At 42.9% G+C, this 23,662-nt stretch overlaps 2 protein-coding genes across 2 annotated transcripts in view; both read left to right on the forward strand.

Annotated features, from left to right (window-relative positions):
* Window positions 1–2,587, forward strand: part of LOC309558549 (uncharacterized protein) — a 40,897-nt gene extending 38,310 nt beyond the window's left edge. The window contains exons 10-11 of the mRNA XM_082261628.1: window positions 964–1,154; window positions 2,392–2,587. Coding sequence (XP_082117754.1) covers window positions 964–1,154; window positions 2,392–2,571 — 371 coding nt within the window. The 3' untranslated portion in view covers window positions 2,572–2,587. The remainder of the gene's footprint in view (window positions 1–963; window positions 1,155–2,391) is intronic.
* An 8,461-nt stretch (window positions 2,588–11,048) lies between these two features.
* Window positions 11,049–23,662, forward strand: part of LOC309557947 (nmrA-like family domain-containing protein 1) — a 28,520-nt gene continuing 15,906 nt past the window's right edge. Inside the window, exon 1 of the mRNA XM_082260819.1 lies at window positions 11,049–11,253. Coding sequence (XP_082116945.1) covers window positions 11,214–11,253 — 40 coding nt within the window. The 5' untranslated portion in view covers window positions 11,049–11,213. The remainder of the gene's footprint in view (window positions 11,254–23,662) is intronic.

Consider the following 23,662-nt stretch of genomic DNA (forward strand, 5'->3'; position numbering starts at 1 on the left):
TGTATGAGTGTCAGTGTCTTTTTTAGTTAGGATAAAAAAGAATCAAAATGCGCTCTATTGTTTTTATGGGCTGTACTATTGGTGCAAACAACAACTGACATACACGTATGTAGTATCGCTGCAATCATGAGGAGCAGGAGAATTTATTTGGGTTGTTCTTTGGAAGGTTATGGAAGTAGCAAGAAATATACAGATAAATTAAAAAAAATATATTTATATAATCCATAATTTTTTTTATTTTTGGGCCAGTTTTCCAATATTCATAATAAAAAATGGGGATTTCCATTACCATTTACCACAAAATTAAAGCCCAATTTTGTCCTGGGGAAAAAATGCCGTATAATCCACCTGGATGCAAAAAGTAGTTGTGATGATATTACTAACACAAGTCAAAGTTGCAAAATTGTGCTTAGGCATTAAAGGGGTTGTAAAGTCAGATGTTTGTGTGTGCTTTTTTTTTATTTATGCATTAAGATAATCCAGCGACGTCCACAACTGTCTTATCTGCTCTGGACTCCCCTCCTCATTGGCTAAGACACAGCAGTGGCGCCATTGGCTCCCACTGCTGTTAATCAAATTTACTTAGCAAATGAGGAGGGAGAGGGGGTGGGGCTGAACCGCAGCCCCGTGTCTGAATGGATACACAGAGCTGTGACTTGGTTTGGGTGCCCCCATTGCAAGCTGCTTGCTGTGGGGACACTCAAAGAGGGAGGGGCTAAGAGAGTTGAAGAGGGACCAGAGAAGAGGAGGATTTGGGCTGCCCTGTGCAAAACCAACTGTACAGAGGAGAGGAGTATAACATGATTTGTTGTTTTATTATTTATTGAAAAAAAAAAAAAAACTAGACTTTAAAATCACTTTAAGATTTGTTTTACCCTTCGGCTTCAAGGGGTTAAAACCTAATTTTGAATAGTTATAATTTTTTAATTTTCTTATTGTTTTTGTCCTTAATTCTCCTTTTAGTCGTTCCCATGGGAGACGTTCCGATGGATGGAATATCTGTTGCAGACCTTGGCCCAATTGTCCTCAGTATCCTGCAGAATCCCTCACAATACATTGGGAAGGATATTGGCCTGAGTGCAGATAAACTGACTGTCCAACAATACGCTGAGATCATGTCTGAGGTGACCGGCAAGACCATTGTAGACTCCAAGGTGAGGCTGATTACATTCCACGTCTTTCTGGTGGTGATGCCATCATCCGTAGAGGCAGAAAAACTCACATTTCAGAAACTGAAACCAATATGGTGACTGTCACAGAGCATGCTCCTTTGGTACCTGATGCCTTTTCCTTCAGTGCTATCAGGACATTTTAGTGTAATAGTTTTTGCTTGATATGTGCAACTAATTTTTAGATTGGATTTGTTTTTCGGGTAAAAATTAAATTTTTGTTTGGAAGTATCTGAATTGACATAGAAATGAAAAGCAACAAATCTTATGAGCATAACAAACGCATTTGTTTCATTTGGATGACATCACATGATGCAATAGTAGTTTGGGCCCATGGGGAAATTAAAGAGAAATATGGGTTTGGCGTTTTCCCCAAATTTATACATAACTAGATGGATGCAGCATCGGTCCCATGCTGCATATGTCCCCCGGCGACTCTTCACTAAGAACCGAGCGATCAAACACCTCCTATCGCTCGGTTCTGGCAGCTCCATGAGCAGAGAGCTGCCGACTGTCAGTCACCGCTCTCTGCTCTGCTCCCCTCCTCACTCACTGGTGCGCTGGGCTGTGGAGGGGAGGGTGGGGGGTAGCGGCCGGCTCAGGCTCTCATTGGCTCGCTGAGAGACTGAGCCGGGTTTTGGTCCAGGCACCTGGACCAAAATTTGTTTGATAATTCGGATCTGAATATCAAATCTGATGCTCTTCTGGAAAAACTGCAAAATGTTTCAACTCCACCTGGACCAGCGAAACAATACTTATTTAGTGTCAAAAATCTTTCACTTAAATTAGAACTATAGGCAAAATTGTCTCCTTTTTGGATAAAGCAAGGGAAGGTTATAATGCTTGCCAAATTTTTTTTTTTTCGCCATGTTTTCAATTGTAGAGATTTCCCTTCACTTCCTGTTTCATAGCCAAACAGGAAGTGAGAGGAAATCCCTGCAAATTAAGGGAATTCCTTGGGCATCCCCAGGTCACCAGAATTTGTTTCCCCATAGGAAGGCTTCCCCCTTTTTAGTTTTCTGAGGACAATCCAAAATGTGGGATTTACTTTTACTTTCACTTTTAATGATAATAGTAAACAGGACAAATAGCAAGGGGGAATCTCCTTAACGTTGACAAAGACACCAATTCAAATTTACAGATGTTCTAATCCCTCTCTGCTCTATCTAAAACTTTTTTTTTTTTAGTTCTACTTTTAACTCCTTTTTTGTTGTGCACATAGATCACACCTGAGGCATACGAAAAACTCAACTTCCAGGGAGCAGATGAGATGGCAAATATGTTTCGATTCTACCAGATGAGACCTGAGCGAGACGTGGAGCTGACCCGCAAACTGAACCCCGACCTGAAGACTTTAAAACAGTTTTTAGTTTCCAAGAAGGACGCTCTTGCAGACTTGTAATATGTCATTCCCTACTATGTATCAGCAGAATTTTTTTTATATCATAAACCGATCTACGTTAAAGGCGTTGTTGTTGTTTTTCGTATTACTCATAATTTGTTGCTTCAACCATTGGCCATTAGTTCAACCATGGGATCCTCTGATGGATCTCAGACGCCTTAAACACATACAAGTAAAACATACAAAACATTGTACTGTTCTCTAATGGTCCTCAGACATTTTAGAGTTAAAATTCAGGCACAAATATATTTATTTAAATGTATTCCTTAGTAACACACAGAGATTAGAGTTCAGGATTGCCTAACTCACAAAATGCAGAGGTCAGAAATACATGGCAGGGGTCAGGAGTGTGTAACGTGCAGGGGTCAGGAGTGTGTAACGTGCAGGGTGTAGGGGTCAAGAGTGTGTAACGTGCAGGGGTCTAGAGTGTGCAACACGTAAAGTGCAGGGGTCTAGAGTGTGCAACACATGCAGTGCAAAATGGATTACACCAACAGGCTTGTACCCACCCGCTGAAAGGAATGTGTCTTGAATGATCTACTACAAATTAAATATGACCTTTTCCACAATTCTTCCCTGAACTGAGGGGCGTGTTGTGTTGAGTCAGCAGGGATGTAGCACATTGCTAGAAAGCAGTCCGCTCTTGTAGGCAGTCCACCTCTGTAGGCTTATGAAGAAAGTCCACCTCTGCAGACCTCTAAGAAAGTAAGAAAAAAAAAAAGGAAAGCTAAAAGCCTGAGTGAACACAACCTCAATTATACACTCTGTATGTTATATCCATAGATAAGTGTAACAGGGCCCAGTGATCTGACATATGTAGGAATCCTCTTCATTAAATACAACTATCTAGACCAGCCCTCAAATTTTTCACTCGCCTTCTCGCATTTTGCGAGTGATAAATGATTGAATGCGAGCAAGGAGAGGAAGAAACAGAACTCTGTCTGGACGTGCAGGGGTGGTGAGTGTCCATATCTGTGATGAGGGGGGGACGGACGCACTAGGAGCTTCTGCCTTCACCTGCCTGACAGGAGTGAATGTCATTCTCCCTCCTGTTATTGCAGCAGCACAATGCATGATTTCTGGACTCCTCAGTTCCAGCCGCTTATCTCTCCTGCAGCCGTTAATCACTTCTCTTCTTCCAAGTCCCCCCCCCCCTGTTGGTTTGTTCTACTTGGCCAGGTTACTTTCACTTTCTCCTCACACTTGTCTTTATCTTCCCTGCACAATCTTAAATCCTCTGTTCACATTAACCCTTCATCTACTTCTATCTTTCAGCTCTCCTCTCCATAAATCTGTACTGTATGTCCTGCAGCCTCTGGTCCCAGCTCTGAGCATTCCAAGCAGTCATTTAGCTGACCCTGTCCTGTCCCAAAATACAGCCTTAGCACTTTCTCTACAGTCCTTCACTCTGCTCTTCATTAACATATATTATTACAACCCAGACCCCCTATTCAGTCTCTTATCCTTAATAACTGGTGAACTGTGGTTTGGCCAGTGTAATTGTATGTGCGTTTTTTACCTGGATTTTAGGTGCATTTCTATTGAATTTCTATTACAAAGTGCGTTTTCATGAAAGCGCTTTAAAGTCCTGCATGCTGCATCTTTGATGCGGCTTCAGAAAACGCACTGTGTAATAGAATTCAATAGAAATGCACCTAAAATCCAGGTAAAACGCACATACAATCACACTGTTGTTATTAATATTTATTTGTGCAACTTCTGCAGTCATGCAAAAACATTTAACAGTGTAATTTTCTAAAATAATTTTTTGAGGGCGCATTTAGGGGCGGGGCAGGGTAGGGGTTAGGTGGGGCAAGTAGTGGCGAGTAACCCTTAAGGCCTGGCTAGTAGCTCAGGACTTGAAATTTTGAGCCCTGATCTAGACCACTACCGATCTCATAAAAGCATAATTAGCCAATTATTAGAAATACACACAACCATAGCAGCTGCAGGGAAGTTGCATAAACAAAAATATATTAGCACATATATATTTGAATGCATGTGCCCCAATGGGGGGTACAATATGTGTCAAAATCAATAATTGTGTATTTGTGCCTGTTCCAATTATAAGATGATCATTTATAGCTCCTGGCTGAAATATGTGCAGAAAATTCCTTAGAAAGGGATTCTATGGTGAATTATATTCCAGAGCTAGTTTGAATCGGATGTAATACAAAGTCCGTCAAGAGACCTTCTCCTGGATATGTTAAAAGATCCAAACCACATGTGGACAATGTCACCACCGTGTGGCCAACGCTGTTTGGACTATGAGGTGGGATCTATCCAGCTGAGGGTGATGCAATGGGCCATTGCATATGGTTGGTAGCCTGTGAAGATCATCCTATATGGGATCAGTCCTTATGTATCTAGCTTGAAATGAGAGTGAAGTGGTGACTTGTATGGTAAGTACAAATACAACTGGAAAACTCACAGGGAAGGGTGTCCTTATCACATATAGTGCTCATATGGTACATTAGCAAGCATCTGCTGTCCCCCCTTGGCAAATAAGTTACATTTGAAACTTCTCCAACTGTGTGATATGTGGTTTCTCATTGCCCAGTGTGGGAGCAATGAGTATGATTTGGAAAGAAACCAAAGGCCATTCAACACTCAAAGGAACTGTGTGTGTACTTATAAGAAGGTAGTCCACCTCTGCGAAGGAAGTCAATCTCTACAGGCTTTTAAGAAGAAAATCCACTTCTGCAAGCCTTAAGAAAGGAAGTGCACCACTGTGGGCTTATAGGCTCAGGCCTATAAGAAAAAAGTCCACCACTGTAGGCCTATAAGAAGGAAGTCCACCTCTGCATGCTTAAAAAAATGGAAGTCCACCTCCTGTAGACCTGTAAGAATGAAGCCTACCTCTGCAATTTTATAAGAAGGAAGTTCATCTCTGTAGGCTTATAAAAAGGAAATCTATCTCTGCAGACTTCCAAGAAGCAAGGCCACCTCTGCAAGCCTGTAAGAAGGAAGTTCACCTCTGCAGGCCTACTGTCACGTACCTGATCCAAGGCCGAGATGCAGAGAGGGCTCCCCTTGCGGCTGAGTGCGGCACACCCCTGGGGTTGAGACAGAGGCTGTAGCGCCCACAGAAGCACTGGTTGCTGGCAGGGTGCTGATGGTAGACAGGCGGTCTCTAGCAGAGTGCTGGGCAGGAATACACCGGACAGTCCAAGGAGGAACCAGGAACAACCAGGCAGTAGGTGTAAGACCGGCCGGGGGTCAAACACAGGGCTCGGCAGGAAGCTGCAACAGGTGCAAGCCAAAGGTATAGCAGGAAGGCCAGAAGCAGACAAGTCCGTGGGAAAGCCAAGATCAGATAACGGGAGAGCCAAACTGGAGCAGGGATGGTCAAACGAAGCCAGGGGTCAAAGCCAGGAGAGAGAGCAGACAGGTCAGGAACAAGCCGGGTCAAACTGGAATCCAGGAAGTAGCAATGCTCAGGAAACAGGAAGAGCTGAAGACAATCCAGCAATCTGATGGGCTGAGCAGAGTCCTTTTATAGGCCAGTGAATTAGTCTATGGCCTGAGTCCATTGCGGCCATGGGAAGTACTGGCAAAGTTGCCAGTTGCAGCACAGCCATTTCACTGACAATGAGTCTATGGCCTGAGTCAATGGCGGCCATTGTAAGTACTGGCGGAGTTGCCAGTTGCAGCATGGCCGTTTCTCTGACACCTACATACAAACAAATCTTTGGCATCCATCGCATGTAAAGCTTTCTGCATACTCCTCTTCTTCTGTCACGGCTAGCAAAAAACCTATCACCATTTTAGGAGCCACAGGTGAGAGGAAGATTACAGGAGATCGACTCCTGCTGTCAGTTTTCTACTTTGGATTTTATCACAAAAAAAGATTTAAAGTGGAACTAAAGTTTTTTTCACAATAAAGTTCGATCTTAAGACAGGCATACCAATATCAAAAATAACTGAGGGATGAATTGTGTAGATCAAGGGTTACCAAACTTTCTATACATAGAGCCAGTTTAGGAGGGCTGTTTTATCACTGTTACATGATAGTTTGTTTTTTTGGGGTTTTTCAAGATGTGCAAAGAGTGATCATACAAACACTTGTATGTAAGATATAACAGTAATAGTGGGTGGAAATGTGCCCCATTGTTAGTGTCAGTGGAAGGAATAGTGCCCTATCAGGAATAGTGCCCTATCGTTGGTTTCAATCATTCCCCACTTTTGGTGTCAGTGGGAGGAATAGTGCTTGGTACCAGTGGGAGAAATAGTGCTTAAGGTTCACATAAGTGCAAGTAAAGGAGCACATGGCCACAATTTGGGGATTACTGGTGTAGAAAAGGTGCCTTATCTGAGGGGTAGTTTGGCCATTGATGTTCTATCACCAGCAGCAGAATCACAAAGATGAGGCAACTGCTACATATTACTGCAAAACTGATTTCGCATTGAAATGATCATTTCACCATCACCAAAATTTAGCATTATTAGTTTTGCATATTGAGTTGTACCCCTAGACCTTTGATAACATAAGGTAGACCTTTTGATAACGTCACAGGAAGTGACGAAACGCGTCAGAACTTGGAACACACGGCGGGATGTACCGCACAGTGGAACGCAAGCAGGAACACTCAGCTCACCACTCTGCTAGATAGCGGTTGTCTTGAATCTCGGAGTCACTTTTTATTGATTGAATGTTTATCCTATTTGGAAAATAAACTTTTTAAAAACGTACTACACCAAATGGAGCATATTATTTCTTTGCATAACCCTGACTCCACACCCTGAGGAGTGAAACCAGGTGAGGAGGGATCCAACCTGCACCCCACTAGGAGCAGCACAGGGGACCCCCATTATTGGCCTGGAAGGCCTCCAAGCATGTCTGGTCTTAGTGCTATACAGCACATAAGACCCACTATCTCTGGTAAGTGATCCAATTTTTACCATATGCCATTGGAAAGAGGAACCCACGCAACGAAAGTCACAAACTTTTGAATATTGAGCACAAAGCACCTGCACTAGATTCAATTTATACTTTGGAAAGGACTGTTATATTATATATTTTGCAACTTTGTTGGACTTTATTTCTCACTATTCATAATTTTTGCACAAATATTTATCACAATATCTGCTACAAGTTTTACTACTTATTATATTATATATTATATATTTACTATTTATTATTCATCACATTATTCATCATATTTTGTATTCACTGTAATTTCCATATTTATCAATTTATTATTTAATTTATCCACCTATATACATTAATTGGTCACTAGCAAGCGCTGTATATAGCCTAGGCTATTCTTTTGACACTCACCACTATCCTACAGCTGCTGCTATATATTCATTTAAATTTGAAATTTGAGCACATTACCCTCCTAGGCATGGGGAGATATGCTATATTCCAGTGTCATCTTTTTTTTCTACAGATTGCAGGTTTTACTTGAACATTTGCATTGTCACAAGCAACCCTCCATATGCACTTCTAGCTTCATCGCACTCTCCCTGCCTCCCGCTGATCCGGCCTCACACTTGGCTTGATACTTGAACAACAGTTCTGGGCACAAAAATGTACTTTTCCTGCTTTTTCTTCTGCTGTTGCCAGGGGCAACCAGCACAGTAACCAATGCAAAATCCTGGACGAGCCCCCAAATGTAGCAATATTTCCAGGCATTGGGCCTGATATGGTTCTGCCATCGTTACCGGTAACACTTCCAACACATTTAAGTTGAAAACCCAAGTGTGAGAACTGAGACAATGACCATTCTGGCATCTTTGGTTTGTTTTGTTTATTTTGTAATGGGGATGGGAAAAGGGAATGAGTGGGATGCTCCTCTGGCTCAACTAGGTTCAACTGGGACACTGTACAGAAAAATGCCTGTTAGCGCTGTCTTGACGCCAGCTGTATGCCGGCCAATGCTTCCTGGCGGTTGAAGATACTGTTCTTCTGAACTGTGCTGAAACGTCGACTTTAATACTCAGATTAATTCAGAAGATTCAGGACTGTAAGACATTTGACTCCTGACACTCTGTTTAGCTCAAAAGTCTGGTGAACAGCTCCCTCCAGCCCTTCACTGACTGAGGTAGCTCCTTGTAACTGCTTGTGCTGCTGCAACTCTTAACACTGTACACTTCACACTGTACACTTAACTCTTCAGGGCCCAACCGCTGGCACCTCCTCTACACTTCAGGGTCCTCTTGCTAGGCACCCCCTCTAACACTTCAGGGTCCTCTCACTAGGCACCCCCTCTAACACTTCAGGGTCCTCTCACTAGACACCCCCTCTAACACTTTAGGGTCCTCTCACTAGGCACCCCCTTGACACTAGCTGGCTCCCGGATCCCTGGGACCTTCATTGGAGTGGTCCCCTCTACACTTCAGGCAGACCCTCAGGGGCAATTCACAGTACTAACGAACTTGGCATGCTTTCCTGGAACTGAACCCCTCTATCTCCACTGGTCCTCGGCACACCGGATCCTCTCTGCAGCTCAGCTCAGCTCTCTCTCTGGACTCTCAGGCAGCCACCTGAGACACCCGTTCCTTCTGACACGAGGAGAGACAGCCGTACCCTCCCTCCTGGCTCTCTGCTTCCCGCCAAAGATGCTGCATCATGCGTTCCCCTCAAACTTATACCCACTCCCAGAATTCTCTGCGGCAGAAACAGCCTTCTGGGGTAGATACAGGCCTGAATGAGCCACTGATTGGGTTTCCTCCACTGCCCAACGAGAATCCTCTCATGGAGCCAGTAGGGAGACTCCCCTCTCAGCAGTCACACCTGGGAGACATGACAGCCCAGCTGAAAATCATGGCCCTGCGGTTAGGCAGCCAAGGCCCATTATGCTTTTACCTAGCACCTACCTTGTAGGGTGCTACATCTATGTTTATATACTCACGGACTGTCCCAGGTCCAAAATTCATACTGAGCAGAACAGTCCCAGATTCTCATGAGGCTCCTTGGGAAAATGAATTGCTCACCCCTGCAGTAGAACCATACAGGTTACGTCAAGAAGGGACTAGAGCAATCAAAAGTCTCTCCAACCAAATCAGTGTGTGTCACAGCAAAGCTTTCCTTAGAACAGAACATGCCTCATTCTATGGCCAACATCAGGGCAGTGTATGGAAACCATGGCTTCTATGCAGTGGGGCTTGGGACCCAACAAGACAGTAGAACCATACAGGTTGTATTGAGAAGGGACCAAAGGAATCAATAAGCCCCATAGATGAATCAGTGCATAGCACAGTAAAACTTTTTTACAACAGAACATACCTCATTCTATGGCTGTCATCAGTGCAGAGTATGGAAACCATGGCTTCTGTGGTGTGTAGGGCTTGGGACCCAAGAAGACACAATAACCATTTCAGTTATGGGGACAAGGGACTAGAGGAATCAAAAAGCCCCCAAATGATTTAGTGCATAGCATAGCAAAGCTTTCCTACAGCAGAACATGCCTCATTCTATGGCCATTATCAGTGCAGAGTATGGAAACCATGGCTTCTCTGGTGTAGGGCTTGAGACCCACAAAGACAGAAAAACCATACCAGTTATGGTGAGCAGGGACTAAAGAAATCACAAAGTTCTCCAACCAAATCAGTGCATAGCTCAGTTAAACCATCTTAGAATAGAACATGCCTCATTCCATGGCTGTCTTTGAGCAGTGTATAGAAATCATGGCTTCCATGGAGTAGGGTAAATGGAGGATGGATATACCATCTCATGCAAAACCTTCCTTTAAATGCTGTTGCAATCATGTTTTTTGGTGCATCAGTAGCTGTAGCTCCCAGAAGCATTAAAAATAAATTACAGTTTGCAAAACATTAACAAAATACTAAATTTTATTAAAGATAGTGATACAAGAAGAATACTTTTAAAACATATAAAAGCAACGAGAAGGCACATGATTATGTCTGCTCAACATGTTTCACCATCTTGAAAGATGGTGAAACATGTTGAGCAGACATCATAATCAAGTGCCTTCTCGTTGCTTTTATATGTTTTAAAAGTATTCTTCTTGTATCACTATCTTTAATAAAATTTATTTGTATATATCTTTTACAAAAAATGATTTTTTCTCCATCATTTAATAACCAATAGCACCTATAAAGTTCCATTACCCCATCTATTTGCTCTTGAACACTATTTAGGGATGTGGTGCCTATATTAAATTCATTCTCTAGCAATATAATCTTTATTAACAAAATACAATCTTATGTGAGACGACAGGGATAGGTGGCACACCTACATTTGCAGGATGTCACAGCAGCATGACAGAGCATGAACGTACACAGCAATGACTTGCAGGATTCCTCCAGTAATAGAGTTTACGCTTCAATTTCTTACCAGCATTTGCTCAGATAATTAGTGAGTGCAGCCAGAAGTTGTAGGAGGAATAAATAAATATGCTCAGCAATGCCTCTAGGGAAAGCCCTGATTGGCTGCTTCCTCTGCCAACAAAACCAACACCCAACAGGCGTCTACCAACTGAATGAAAAGAATTAAGTTATCTGCTTCAAATTAAATAAATCCTTTTTGTGGTTTGAAAACAACTCTCTCTGTGCAGGGAGTGGTGTATATTCCTGAGCAACTGTGACAGAAGTAAGAAGTCAGGCCACCTCTGTTGGTTTACAAGAAAGCTCTTCTTTGACATCCATTGTCATTTGAGTGCCCTACGTCCTCAGCCATGGCTGGCAAGAAAATTATCACCGTCTTTGGAGCCACAGGTGAGTGAAATAAAGTTGCACCAGAGACACTGGATTGCATTCATACAAATGAAAATAATTCAGTAGACGGCATTCACCTTGTGTGCACTGTGTCGGGACAAGGTCCAGGGGCAGCCAAGGCAAAGATACCAAAATGCACTCCTCCCCCTTCCAGGGAGTTGAGGACGCTTGTACATCCTTATGTATTTTGGCTGGGTCAGCGCAGATCTGAAAGCCCTATTGGCGGCCATACAGGCTTCGATAAATAATCAATTTACAGTAAAACCTTGGATTGAGAGAACTTGGTTTGAGAGCATTTTGCAAGACAAGCAAAATGTTTTTATAAATGTTAACTTGATAAACAAGCGATGTATTGATATATAAGTAGCGTCACGTCACAACTAAGTATAATAAAGAAGAGAGGCGCCTCTGAGTGTAGCAATATGGTACATTTAATAAAGGTACAACATTTAGCAACTCACATGGTTGATGATTAAAACAGGCACATCTAAGTATACAGGCATCCGGGGTAAAGCTGTCCACATAGACCGTCCTCAGTACCACCATCGACGTCATTCCTTCCACGCTGCACTCCACAAGCGATTCAAGGGACAAAAAACTGACGGACTTATAAATAAATGGTTTTGGAACGAATCATCTGAGTTTCCATTATTTCTTATGGGGAAATTTGCTTTGATATACGAGTGCTTTGGATTACAAGCATGTTTCCAGGACGAATTATGCTCGTAATCCAAGGTTTTACTGTATTTTCTGATTAATCTCTCCGAATAGGAATAATTGGTCTCTAGTTGACAACCCCTTCAATAATGGGGAAGTTAATTTCGAACAATAGTTGGAAGATATGATTGTAACTTGTAGCTCTGTTTTCCCCATTCAGTCCTTTAAGCTCAGTGCTGTTAATCCATGCAACGCAACCAATCATTTTCAACCCTGACTTTTATTTGATCGAATCCAATCAAAGTCAGGTTTATTTGTTTGGAAGAGATGGCATTCCTATTTGACTAATTGCAGATTTGATTGTTTTGATCAAATCACACCTTGATTGGATGATGAAACTAAAGTGTGTTTGACTACCATAAGACTACCATGTTTTGGGAAATCGAACGTGATGGGGTTATGTTGGGGTTAAATTATTTAGATTTAGACTTTATAAGTATGGTGAAACAAAATTTGTATTTCATTAATAACAGCTAAAATACATTCCTATATTTGGAAATTAATGTATCTTATAACTCATTCAAAATTACTTTTTATTCTGTGTTTTGTCCCTTTTTATAAAGGAACTTCAATCATGTTTCAGACGCAAGGCATTTTTTTTTTTTTTTTTCAAATCTGTTTTTATTTTTTTAAATGAGTGAAAGGGTACAAACTCCGAATGGGCAACCCTTACAGGAGAGACCATATCTGTAAAAAAAAACATTTGGGTTGACCATACAACAAATTAAGGGAGAAAAAAGGAAAAGAGGTTGGCTCATGTGACAGTCTGCTTCACTCCAGGACAAGCTCAGTGTTGTTTCCCCATAGACTAAAAGGTGGTAGGGAATGATGATTGGAGGTAGAATTACTGTAAGGTTAGGTCCCTATGAGTTTGTATAGTGTATCAACAGCCTCGGTGGGGTCTTCCAGGCCATCGAGCCCATACCTGGTGAAACTTTTTCTTCCTGCCTCTGCTCTCGTAAGTGTCTTGGTACAGGGGGAAGATTGGAGTTACCCAACACCTTCCAAAAGGTAATGGTAAGGGCAGCTGTTTTTTTTTCCCCAATGCAACGTGATTGACTTCCTGGCATTGTAAAGCAGTAGCCCCAATAAAGTTCTTTCATGAGTCATGGAAGCCATGGGCTTCACGGGGCCCAAAAGACAGAGCTTGAGGTCCAGGGTGATATGAGACAATACTACTTTATTGATCACTTTTATCACCTCCACCCAGAACTGTGATATGAGGGGGCAGGTCCAGAAAATGTGAAAGAAGCCTCCATTTATTGGGTGGCACCACCAACATGTAGGGGGAAGAGCTGGGTTCAATTCATGAAGCCTATGGGGAGTGATATATGATCTTTGGAGGATTTTAAATTGAACCAGCCTGTCCCTAGAGGAGGCCAGCTGCTTAAACAGCTGATCCCAGATGTCAGATCAATCCTTGTTTTCAATGTCCAGAATGTTCCTAAACCACTTGTTCCAGAAGGCAGAGATATTGGGCAGGGTGGAATAGATGAGGTGCTGGTAGAATGAAGATGTTGGTTTTGATAATTAAAAAGAGCGCAACAGGTCTTCCAGAGAAGAGCTAGACAGTGTCAAAGTCTGTTGAGCGAATTGACTGCGGAAGGCATGGGAGCAAATATCTGAATTGGTAGTGTTGCAGGCGATTAAACTTGGAGCAGAGAGTCTCAAAGGGCAGAAGTGAGCCTGCAAAAGAAATATCCCCAAAGCATTTGACCTTAATTTTAGCCCAGACACGGGGGTCAGAAAATATGTAGAGCTGAGCTAGGGTGGGGTTATTCCAAAGTGGTGTGGAGGGGGAGGGGGGGTGTGACGAGACCAATCTCGCCACTGGGCGTTGGAGAAGCCTGGTTGCTCGCCTCCTGCAATGGGACTATGGACCCTCTCATCAGCCCAGGCTAAACGTAAACCCCATGGCAATTTGACTGTGTTTGTGGCATCTGAGCGCTGTTTGGATATGTTGAGCACTCAGATCCAGGCTATCTGGGGATGGGTTGAATGTAGGGGTTCTGTTCAGTAGACTGGGAGTTATGCATTTTTGTGTCTTTTTGTGTTTCTTTAAACATGTGGCTAATGGAGCCTCGCCTCTCCTGGAAGCTAAAACGTATTCCTGTAAACTGTAAGGAACAGGAAGCCAACTCCTAATATGGGCATTACAGGAAGTTCTGAGGAGACGGGCGGTCTATTGACACTCAGAGTAATGTGTATTGAGGGCTCGTTAGGGAACCATTGTTCTGTGTCTGACTATTGTGTACATTGATTGCCCCCTGGGGCTTCTGTCTCCTATCTGACCAATCCCTGTTGACTCATTTTCAAGCCCTCATTTGCATATGCTGGAGAGGACCTTAGTGAGAACTGCAAGTACTTTACAATTGACCAATGGAAAGCGGTTGTTGGGGGAAGGATGTTCCAATTTCTGTATAAAAGAGTGCTCTGTTCTTCCAATAAATGTTGTTCCTGTTTTACCCTCATCTCGGAGCTTTGTCTCGTTATTGGGGGAATCTGCTGCAGGGATTGCTATGGTCTTCCATACTCCCTTAGAGAATCACTAAGCTCTTATAAGAGCTTGTGTAAGAGCTTGTTCGTGCTGCACTCTCTGGGGAAAGAGAGGTTCACCCACAGGAACCTGGGGCCTTGTCGTTGGTCCAGGGTGGGTAGGAGATGCCAAGACCCTAACCAAGCTGCGGCTGTTCGTGGAGTCTGAAGTGCTTACGGTGTCTGGTGGAGTGCTTGGAGCCCTCGGGAAGCACTAGGAGCATCTGTCAACGGAGGTACCTGCTCAGGGGTGCCCTGTTCCGTAACAGGGGGGGATGCAGGAGAAGACTGTAGCTCTTATTTTTGGCTTATCGACCAAGCTTTGATCGTAGTCTTCATAAGGGGGTTAGGGGGTAGGCTTGACACCACGAAGTAGGAGATTTTGAAAAGCCTCCACAGAATTTAAAAATGGCTGTCCTCATTATGACAGATAAGTTATTCAGGCACCAATCACCAGCGGGTTGTTACAAGCTGTGTGGCAATAAAATATTTATGGAAATCCAGCATAGCCAGGCTGCACTGTAAAGTTGGTCTGGTAAGAGTGGCTAGTTTATAGCGAGGTGCCGAGGTCCCCACAGGAAAGAAAATACAAATTGGGTACGTTTTTGTAAAAGGATTTGGGGATCCAAAATGGGGAAGTGAGAAAAAGGTAGGTAAATTTGGGAGGACCTTCATTTTAGGTAGGTTGATACAACCAAATAAAGATAGGCAGTAACATAAAGGGGGGTGTAACTACCCGTGCACCAGGAACCACTAAGCTAAAAACATAAATTTTATTCAACCTAATTAAAATTGCAAAGATGATGCCATATAATATAGTGTAAATGCTAAATTGAGTGAGAAACTGCATAAATTAAGGACACAACTGGAGGTGTCACACCTTTGTCTCATATACTGTAACTGGTCTTATAGTTGTAGCACCCTCCTAGGTAGGTGCTAGTGAGAAAGTTTAGTTTTGAGCCTTGTCTGCTTACCAGAGGGGCTGAAGGTAAATCTATATTGTTCTCTGCCTACCAGAGAGCAGGATCGGTTAGTAAGGTCTGCTCATTGTACTTAATATGCGATTCATTGTGTCTAGAGAGAGTTTCACACTGGTCCAATATGGAGGCATGTTAGACAGTGGGAGGAAACCTGACCAATGGATACATAGGCTTTGATACAGCCCTGGTGATTGGCAGAGTGCAGGTCGCCTCAGTGCAATCTGGGATACTGTATAAAAGCCAGAAGCACATGTTTGGCTGGAAAGCAGAGTCCCCGGAGAGAGGGGGGTTGATGCCTCCTCCTCTGTAGTAGTGGCATGCAGTTGCAGGAGGTCATCCTGAGGACCGGAGGAATGGATGAGAAGAGCTTAACTCAGAGGTCCAGGAGAGCTGACTGAGGGGGAGACACTGGAGACCACAGTATCGTGAGTACAGGGACTCGTGTAGAGGGGCCTGACCTGAGGGGGGCCACCCCAAGTGTAGGATAGTCAGTGGATGGGTGTTGGCGGTGGATGTAAAGAGGATGCTAGTGAGAGTATCCTGAAGATAATTACAAGCTCACCATGTCATTTTAGGAAAGAGACTTAATTCCCAAATTCACCTATAGTGGCAGGGTGAATCAACAGCCTGGCTGTAGCTGAAGATAGGAGTCCTCAACCAATTGTGCATAGTTCATTTGGAGTACCCCACTATTCCCTTCTCCTATCCCTAATTTAAATAAACACAAAATAGCCAAATCCCCCTGGACTGATCATTGAAACAAGCCAAGGAAGGAGAACTAAAGAACTGTATGCTGCCAACTCAGGGGGACCCGAAAAGTGTGATTCTGGCAGTCCTTACGGGGGCAGTGCTACATAGTATCCACATCTAAAGGAGCAATGAGATTTTGGACAATAGAGGACAACCCTGTTCCCTTCAGGCTGTAAAAGGGCTTTGGCACTATACTCTAAGGTACTGCGGATGCTAAAAGGCTTAATCTGGCTCCCTAAAAACTAACTTACCTTGTTGGACATTGTTCTTTTGCCATGTGATGACACACATATTTTCCCTTACTTTTATTGCACACTGCACCTCTGATGAAGCTCTTTTTAGAGTGAAACATGTTAGGTCCTTCAAAGGTATGGGTACTTTAAATTACTTTATTTTTTGATAAGTTTTTACTTTTCTTATACATGGCTATTTGAGTGAGATACTGCCTGTTAGGGTAAGTTGGAGTGAGAGTCTCTGTCAAAGTCTCTCCTTTCATCAGGGTCCCCATCAGAATCCTGGGTGGAGACCAGCTGACCCAATTTGTCATTCTGTGCACTTTGAGGGTACACCACTGACCCTAGTGTGGGCCAGACAAAATCTCAAAATCTCATAACAGGCTACATGTGGCCTGCAGGCTATAATATGGAGACCCCCTGTTTTACAAGATAAGCGTAGTGTAACATAACAAAAAAACATAAATACAACAAGATATTTATATTATCGTAAAAAAGTAGTATGATTTAACACAATCATAGAGTAATAAAATGTAGCAAGATAATAATATTAAAATAATAATGTAATTATTGATAATATGAAAAATATTAATGGTCAATAAAATGTATACATAATCATAACGGTATCACGTGTGGACTTTGAGTGCCGCTCAAAGCTGGAGGATAACAGGTGTCCCTACTGGTATTCAGACAGTGGGAGCAGGCATTAGGCACTAATTCAGAAGAAAGGCAATATGTGGGGTAAGACGTCACTAAAAACTGACCCCGTGCTTCAGATGTGGATTTAGATATGGCTGTGTATGGCCTCAACCAGCGGTAGGTAGCCGGGACAAAACATGTCAGAGGGTGTAGCTGGAGCAGCGCTGGCTGAGGCCATACACAGCCATATCCACATCCAAAGCACTGGGTCCATCTTGAGCGGCGTCTTACCCCACATAAATCATAATGGTAGGTTATAAAGTATAGACTATAAAACTATATAGAAAAATATAAAACATATAATTATATAGCCATTACAATAACCCCAAATTGACCCCAAACCATTACAACCTCTCTTCATAGTCATAAACAGTAAAAAAGGCTTTGAAATGCTTTCAAAACCTGTTGTACATGGTGGTATGGACTCCTTCCAGTCACTGGTCATTTGACGAATGCCATGGCTAGAGCATCCCCTTACCCAGGGGTCTTCAAACTTCGAAACAAGGGACCAATTTACTGTCCTTCAGGGGGCCAGACTGTGGCCAGTAGGAGTAGAAAATACCCTAACAACTCCCCATCATTGGTTTACTGGGAGGAATACTGTACCATTGTTGGTTTGGTGAGAAGAATTGTGCCCCATCATTGGTTTTCTGGGAGGACCATTGTACCATTGTTGGTTAAGTGAGAAGAATAGTGCCCCATCATTGGTTTACTGGGAGGACCATTGTACCATTGTTGGTTAAGTGAGAAGAATAGTGCCCCATCATTGGTTTACTGGGAGGACCATTGTACCATTGTTGGTTAAGTGAGAAGAATAGTGCCCCATCATTGGTTTACTGGGAGGACCATTGTAACATTGTTGGTTAAGTGAGAAGAACAGTGCCCCATCATTGGTTTACTGGGAGGACCATTGTACCATTGTTGGTTAAGTGAGAAGAATAGTGCCCCATCATTGGTTTACTGGGAGGACCATTGTACCATTGTTGGTTTAGTGAGAAGGATAGTGCCCCATCATTGGTTTACTGGGAGGACCATTGTACCATTGTCGGTTAAGTGAGAAGAATAGTGCCCATCATTGGTTTACTGGGAGGACCATTGTACCATTGTTGGTTAAGTGAGAAGAATAGTGCCCCATTATTGGTTTACTGGGAGGAATAGTGCCTCATCGTTGGTTTAGTGGGAAGAATGGCACTCTATTATTGGTGTCAGTAGAATGAGTAGAATGCGCTCAGCTCCTGCACACCCCCTCACTGGCATTCATCCCAGGTAAAGAACATGGAGATTGCCATAGAACACAGCATTAGAAAGGCATACAGAAATATAGATAACAATGTGTACAGAGTAGGATGTCAATTATAGCTGAGACACAAATGAATGCAGCGAAGTTGTCATGAATAAACTAACACTGTGTATTTATAAGTATTTAGAGGTTTTATGTAAATGTAACTAATATAAGTATCTGAATTTGACTTGATATCAGCCTTGCAATCCTCTGTAAAGTATCACTGAGACTAGAAGAGGGAGGGGCAGGAATGGGAGCCAATCAGGTTTGCTGCATGCAAAGAATATGCTGCATAGAGGAGAGAGCAAACAGATGACCTCATCAAGTTGTGATTGTGAATATGGCCATTTATTAATCATGCCGGCTCCCTCCACTATCATCTTTCCACTCAACCAAAACAAATGCTAGAGCCAATCATACAATCATAACTGGGTTAATTAAATAATAGTCAGTTTCTAAATATTCTGTGCTTTGCTTACTTAATATTCATATTTGTACCTTATTTAGCTTTAGGTACATTTCCTGAGCCTGGCATTAGCTGAAATGTCTGGGACTCCATAGTCACCTGATGGTCATATGCTGTCACTGTCAGCTCTATGGCCAAACTGCGCACATAGGAGCTGGGAGACAGTACATGAACATAGCCAGTTGGCAAGCCTGTGACAGTCAGGCTTTAGGTTTTTTTTTAGTGTCCCCATGTAAAGATTTATCTAAGTCCATCGAAGCCTTGTTAAAGTTCATTGATGAAAGGAGAATTCTGTGGCCCCCAAAACACGTTGGATGTTTTCTGTGGTCTTATGATGAACAATTAAAGCAGTTTGACCTGGTGTTCCTGTGATATGTTTTGTGCTATGAACTTTCTTAGTTCCCACCGAAGGGGAACCTTATTTTACACGAGCAGCCTTTCCAGAGTAGGTCAGATCTGGATCTAAATTTAGTTTCTCCAACCTTCCACAGAAATAGGTGTTGACATTCCAGCATCACTTGATGATGTCTTTTTAGATTTGGATTTCCTCCCCAATGGCAGCTTACATAGTTTTTGCCAAAGGGTTTCTCTGCAGCTCTGTCCAACAATGAAGACTGCAGAGAAGATGACATTTCAGCATATATAGTATAAAAAATAACCAACGCTAGGCACAGAATTATGAATAAAAAAGATAAATAACTAGTGTAATAAAGCTGCAGCTGTAGTGGGAAACACTAAAAGAGAAATTACAAAAGGAAAGCCGCGCTAAATTGAGGTGTTGATGGTAAATCAAACTTATATAAAACAATACCAGTGAATATGTGATTAATATCAACCAATAACGTGTAAACTATAAATAATCAGTGATGAATGTTCCAATATAATAACACAAATTAGTGTTCTATATAAATTTAATAAATGTCCAAAAGAACAGCAAAAGTCCAATGTAGGGTGCTGAGTGCTGGAAAGAATCCACCACCAGTTAATGTGACTTCATCCACGGTTAGTGCTGCATGCTACAAGCACACTAAACGCGTACCAGATCCCAGATGTATATAGGCATCAAACAAAGGCATCAAACAAAGGATAGAAGCATCAATGGATTCCTGCGGGTGCCATAGTGCCTCTCTCTAGGTAGTCTATACAGTCAGCAGGGAGCCGCGATGTACACCAAACACCATACAAAGCCCGGTCACGTCCAAAGCCCAATGCTCACAAAGGGATATGCAAGAAAGGGGCCACAATAGTGTAGTATGTAGAGGACACTTTATTTTAAACACAGTAAAAAAACCTCACATTTATGTAGAAATCAATAGCGCTATTCACAGCTCGTTCAATGGAACGCTGCCGCCCGACTTCTGGGTATCACCTGGTGACGTCAGCACGCCTTCCCATTTCAGCATATATGTATGTGCTACAGATATCTCTACTACTTCCGGTGGGGTGTTGCTGACCTTGAAGTTGTAAGCTGCTCACAGACCTCACATAACACTTGCCCTGCCTCAAGAGTAGAAGAAGGAAGAAAGTGCCAAAGGTATTGTATGAGCTCAGTATCTTTTTACTAAACACCACAAGAGGTCCCAATAACAGCCAACACGTATTGGGGCTCAGCAGTCCCACTTCATCATTGCTTTAAAGCTAATAATAAATATGAAGATTACTGGACAACAATTTGTGATTCGAAAAATGTGTGTTAGCTTGGGTGGCTGGGTCCTTCACCTACTCTTCAGACCACTCTTGGGACCCCATGGGGTACCCCCCTGACAGAGCTGCTTCTATAATGGAACTAAAGATATATCTCTCCCTACTAACACATCTGTCGCTAGAACAGATGAGAACCTCGGCTTTGGCAAAAGACATTGACCCCCTCCAGGAGGGAAAAGATTGATTTATATGTTTCAAAACCATGTTCAATCATTGTTAGGGAAGTGGGGAAGTGGCAGCTATATATATGTAGCTTTTGGGGCATCTAGGACAAATGTTAGAGCCATCAAGCAATCAGGCCTTGTCTGAGCAGTGAGTGTTAATTCAACATGAAATCAACCTAGGAAACAATTTATAGGGCAGCTTTTTCAACCAGGTTTCCATGGAAGGTTCTTCCAAAAGTGGGGGTGTCTTTATGAGTAATCAGATGTATCTCATAGTTCTGGCATCAGTGCTGGAAGATTCAACAGCATGGGACTAGTGGAGCCTCTCCTCTCATATCTCAGGCATAGGTGTGCGCACAGGGTGTGCCAGGTGTGCCCAGGCACACCCTAATCACCCTGTGCAGTGCAGATTCTCCCTACTGCCCTGGCTCCCCTCCCCTTACCCCCGCAATTTTGCCGGCTTACCTCCTCTCCTCCCCAACCAGCTGTTGCTGTGGGAATGTTTTAGGATGAGTGAGGAAAGGGATCGGGAAATATATAATTTACCGGCCCCTTACCTTTCTGAATGAACATCGTGAGTGATTGGTAGTGTGTGTTTGAGCTTTGGTGTGCACACCCTAATGCTTTAGGCTGCGCACGCCTATGATCTCAGGAAACTATACAGTGGCACAAGGGCATTTTCCTTTCCACTGACCACCAATGTAAGGGAACCCTTCTCTCTTGACTTTGAGTACATCGTATGCCTATAATCCTATAGGATCCTCTAGCGAAGTCATTAGTCACGCGACCAGGTTCTGAATCCACCAATGTAAGTGAAACTTTCGCCATTAATAGCCAATATAACGGGGTCCTTCTCCCAGTGACCACTATTGTAAAGGAGCCCTTATCCCTATCCAAGGGGGCAGACCCATGTTAATGATTGGCTCTGAGTGTCTAACACAGGGTTTCTCAACCAGGGTTTCATGGAACCCTTGAGGTCCTTCAGAGGTTGCCCGGGGTTCCTTGAGCAATGACCAACTTCTACCTATCAGATAAGTTCCCACTGAAACCATTGATTTTTTTACCTTTTTGCAAGGGGATAATTCTTCCCAATGACCACAAGTGTAAGGCTCATTCTTCCCACTGACCATCACACTAAGGTATCCTGAGTGGGAGATACAGTCATTTTTAGCAGGGGTTCCCAGAGACCAGAAAGTTATTGCAAGGGTGCCTCTGTGTTGAAAAAATTGAGAAAGGCTGGCCTAATATGTAAAGTATGCCAGATTATTTATTAATGTATTATTTATAATCATGCGTATATCTACAACTTAGTGATAATGTTAATGTACTGTAAACTATAGATATCATTTTTTTTCTTGCTTAAATATAAATATACCTGTGCAGAGCTGCATCCTGTAATTCAGTTGTACAGGCAGCTACAGTATATGCAACACCTTCGCATATCAGGACTGTCTTACAAAATAAGGGACACCTGCCAACCATGCAGGGAACAGAGCCAGGTCAGGGCTGATGAATCAGAAGAACTGAGAGATTTGTACATGCAGGGTGAGAAGGGTAAAATAACACGGTGACTCCCTGGATTTTAAAGTAAATTGACATAGTTGTGACAACTGTGTACATGTATTATAATTTATAACATGCAGTATTAGGGCTAGTTCACACCATATCTTTGAGCTGCCTTGATTTCCATTGATCAACATACAGTGCATCCCTAAAGTATTCACAGAGCTTCATTTTTTCCGCATTTTGTTATGTTACAGCCTTTTTCCAAAATGATTAAATTCAATATTTTCCTCAGAATTCTACAAGCAATACCCCATAATGACAATGTGAAAGAAGTTTGTTTAAAATCTTTGCAAATCTATAAAAAAAAAAGATGAAAAAACCACATGTACATAATTATTCACAGCCTTTGCCGTGACACTCAACATTGGGCTCAGGTGCATCCTGTTGCCACTAATCATCCTTGAGATGTTTCTACAACTTGATTGGAGTACACCTGTGAAAAATACAGTGGATTGGACATGATTTGGGAAGGCACACACCTGTCTAGATAAGGTCCCACAGTTAACAGTGCGTGTAAGAGCACAATCCAAGCCATGAATTCCAAGGAGATGTCTTTAGACCCCTGAGACAGGATTGTATGGAGCCACAGATCTGGGGAAGGGTACAGAAGAATTTCTGCAGCATTGAAGGTCCCAATGAGCACAGTGGCCTCCATCATCCATAAATGGAAGAGGTTTGGAACCACCAGGATTCTTCCTAGAGTGGGCCACCCGGCCAAACAGAGCGATATGGGGGAGCAGGGCCTTAGCCAGAGAGGTGACCAAGAACCTGATGGTCACTCTGACAGAGCTCCAGCATTTCTCCATGGAGAGAGGAGAACCTTCCAGAAGAATAATCATCTCTGCAGCACTCCACCAATCAGGCTTGTATGGTAGAGTGGCCAGAGGGAAGCCATTCCTCAGTAAAAGGCATATGACAGCCAGCCTGGAGTTTGCCAAAAGGCATCTGAAGGACTCTCAGACCATGGGAAACAAAATTCTCTGGTCTGATGAAATAAAGATTGAACTCTTTGGCCTGAATGGCAAGCATCATGTCTAGAGGAAATCAGGCACCGCTTATCACCTGGCCAATACCATCCCTACAGTGAAGCATGGTGGTGGCAGCATCATGCTGTGGGATGTTTTTCAACGGCAGGAACTGGGAGACTAGTCAGGATTGAAGGAAAGATAAATGCAGCAATGTACAGAGACATCCTTGATGAAAACCTGCTCCAGAACGCTCTGGACCTCCAACTGGAGCGAAGGCTCATCTTCCAACAGGACAACAACCCTAAGCACACAGCCAAGATAACAATGGAGTGACTACAGGACAAC

The sequence above is a fragment of the Pelophylax lessonae genome, assembly GCF_965119305.1.
Source record: "Pelophylax lessonae genome assembly, chromosome: 6".
NCBI lineage: Eukaryota > Metazoa > Chordata > Amphibia > Anura > Ranidae > Pelophylax > Pelophylax lessonae.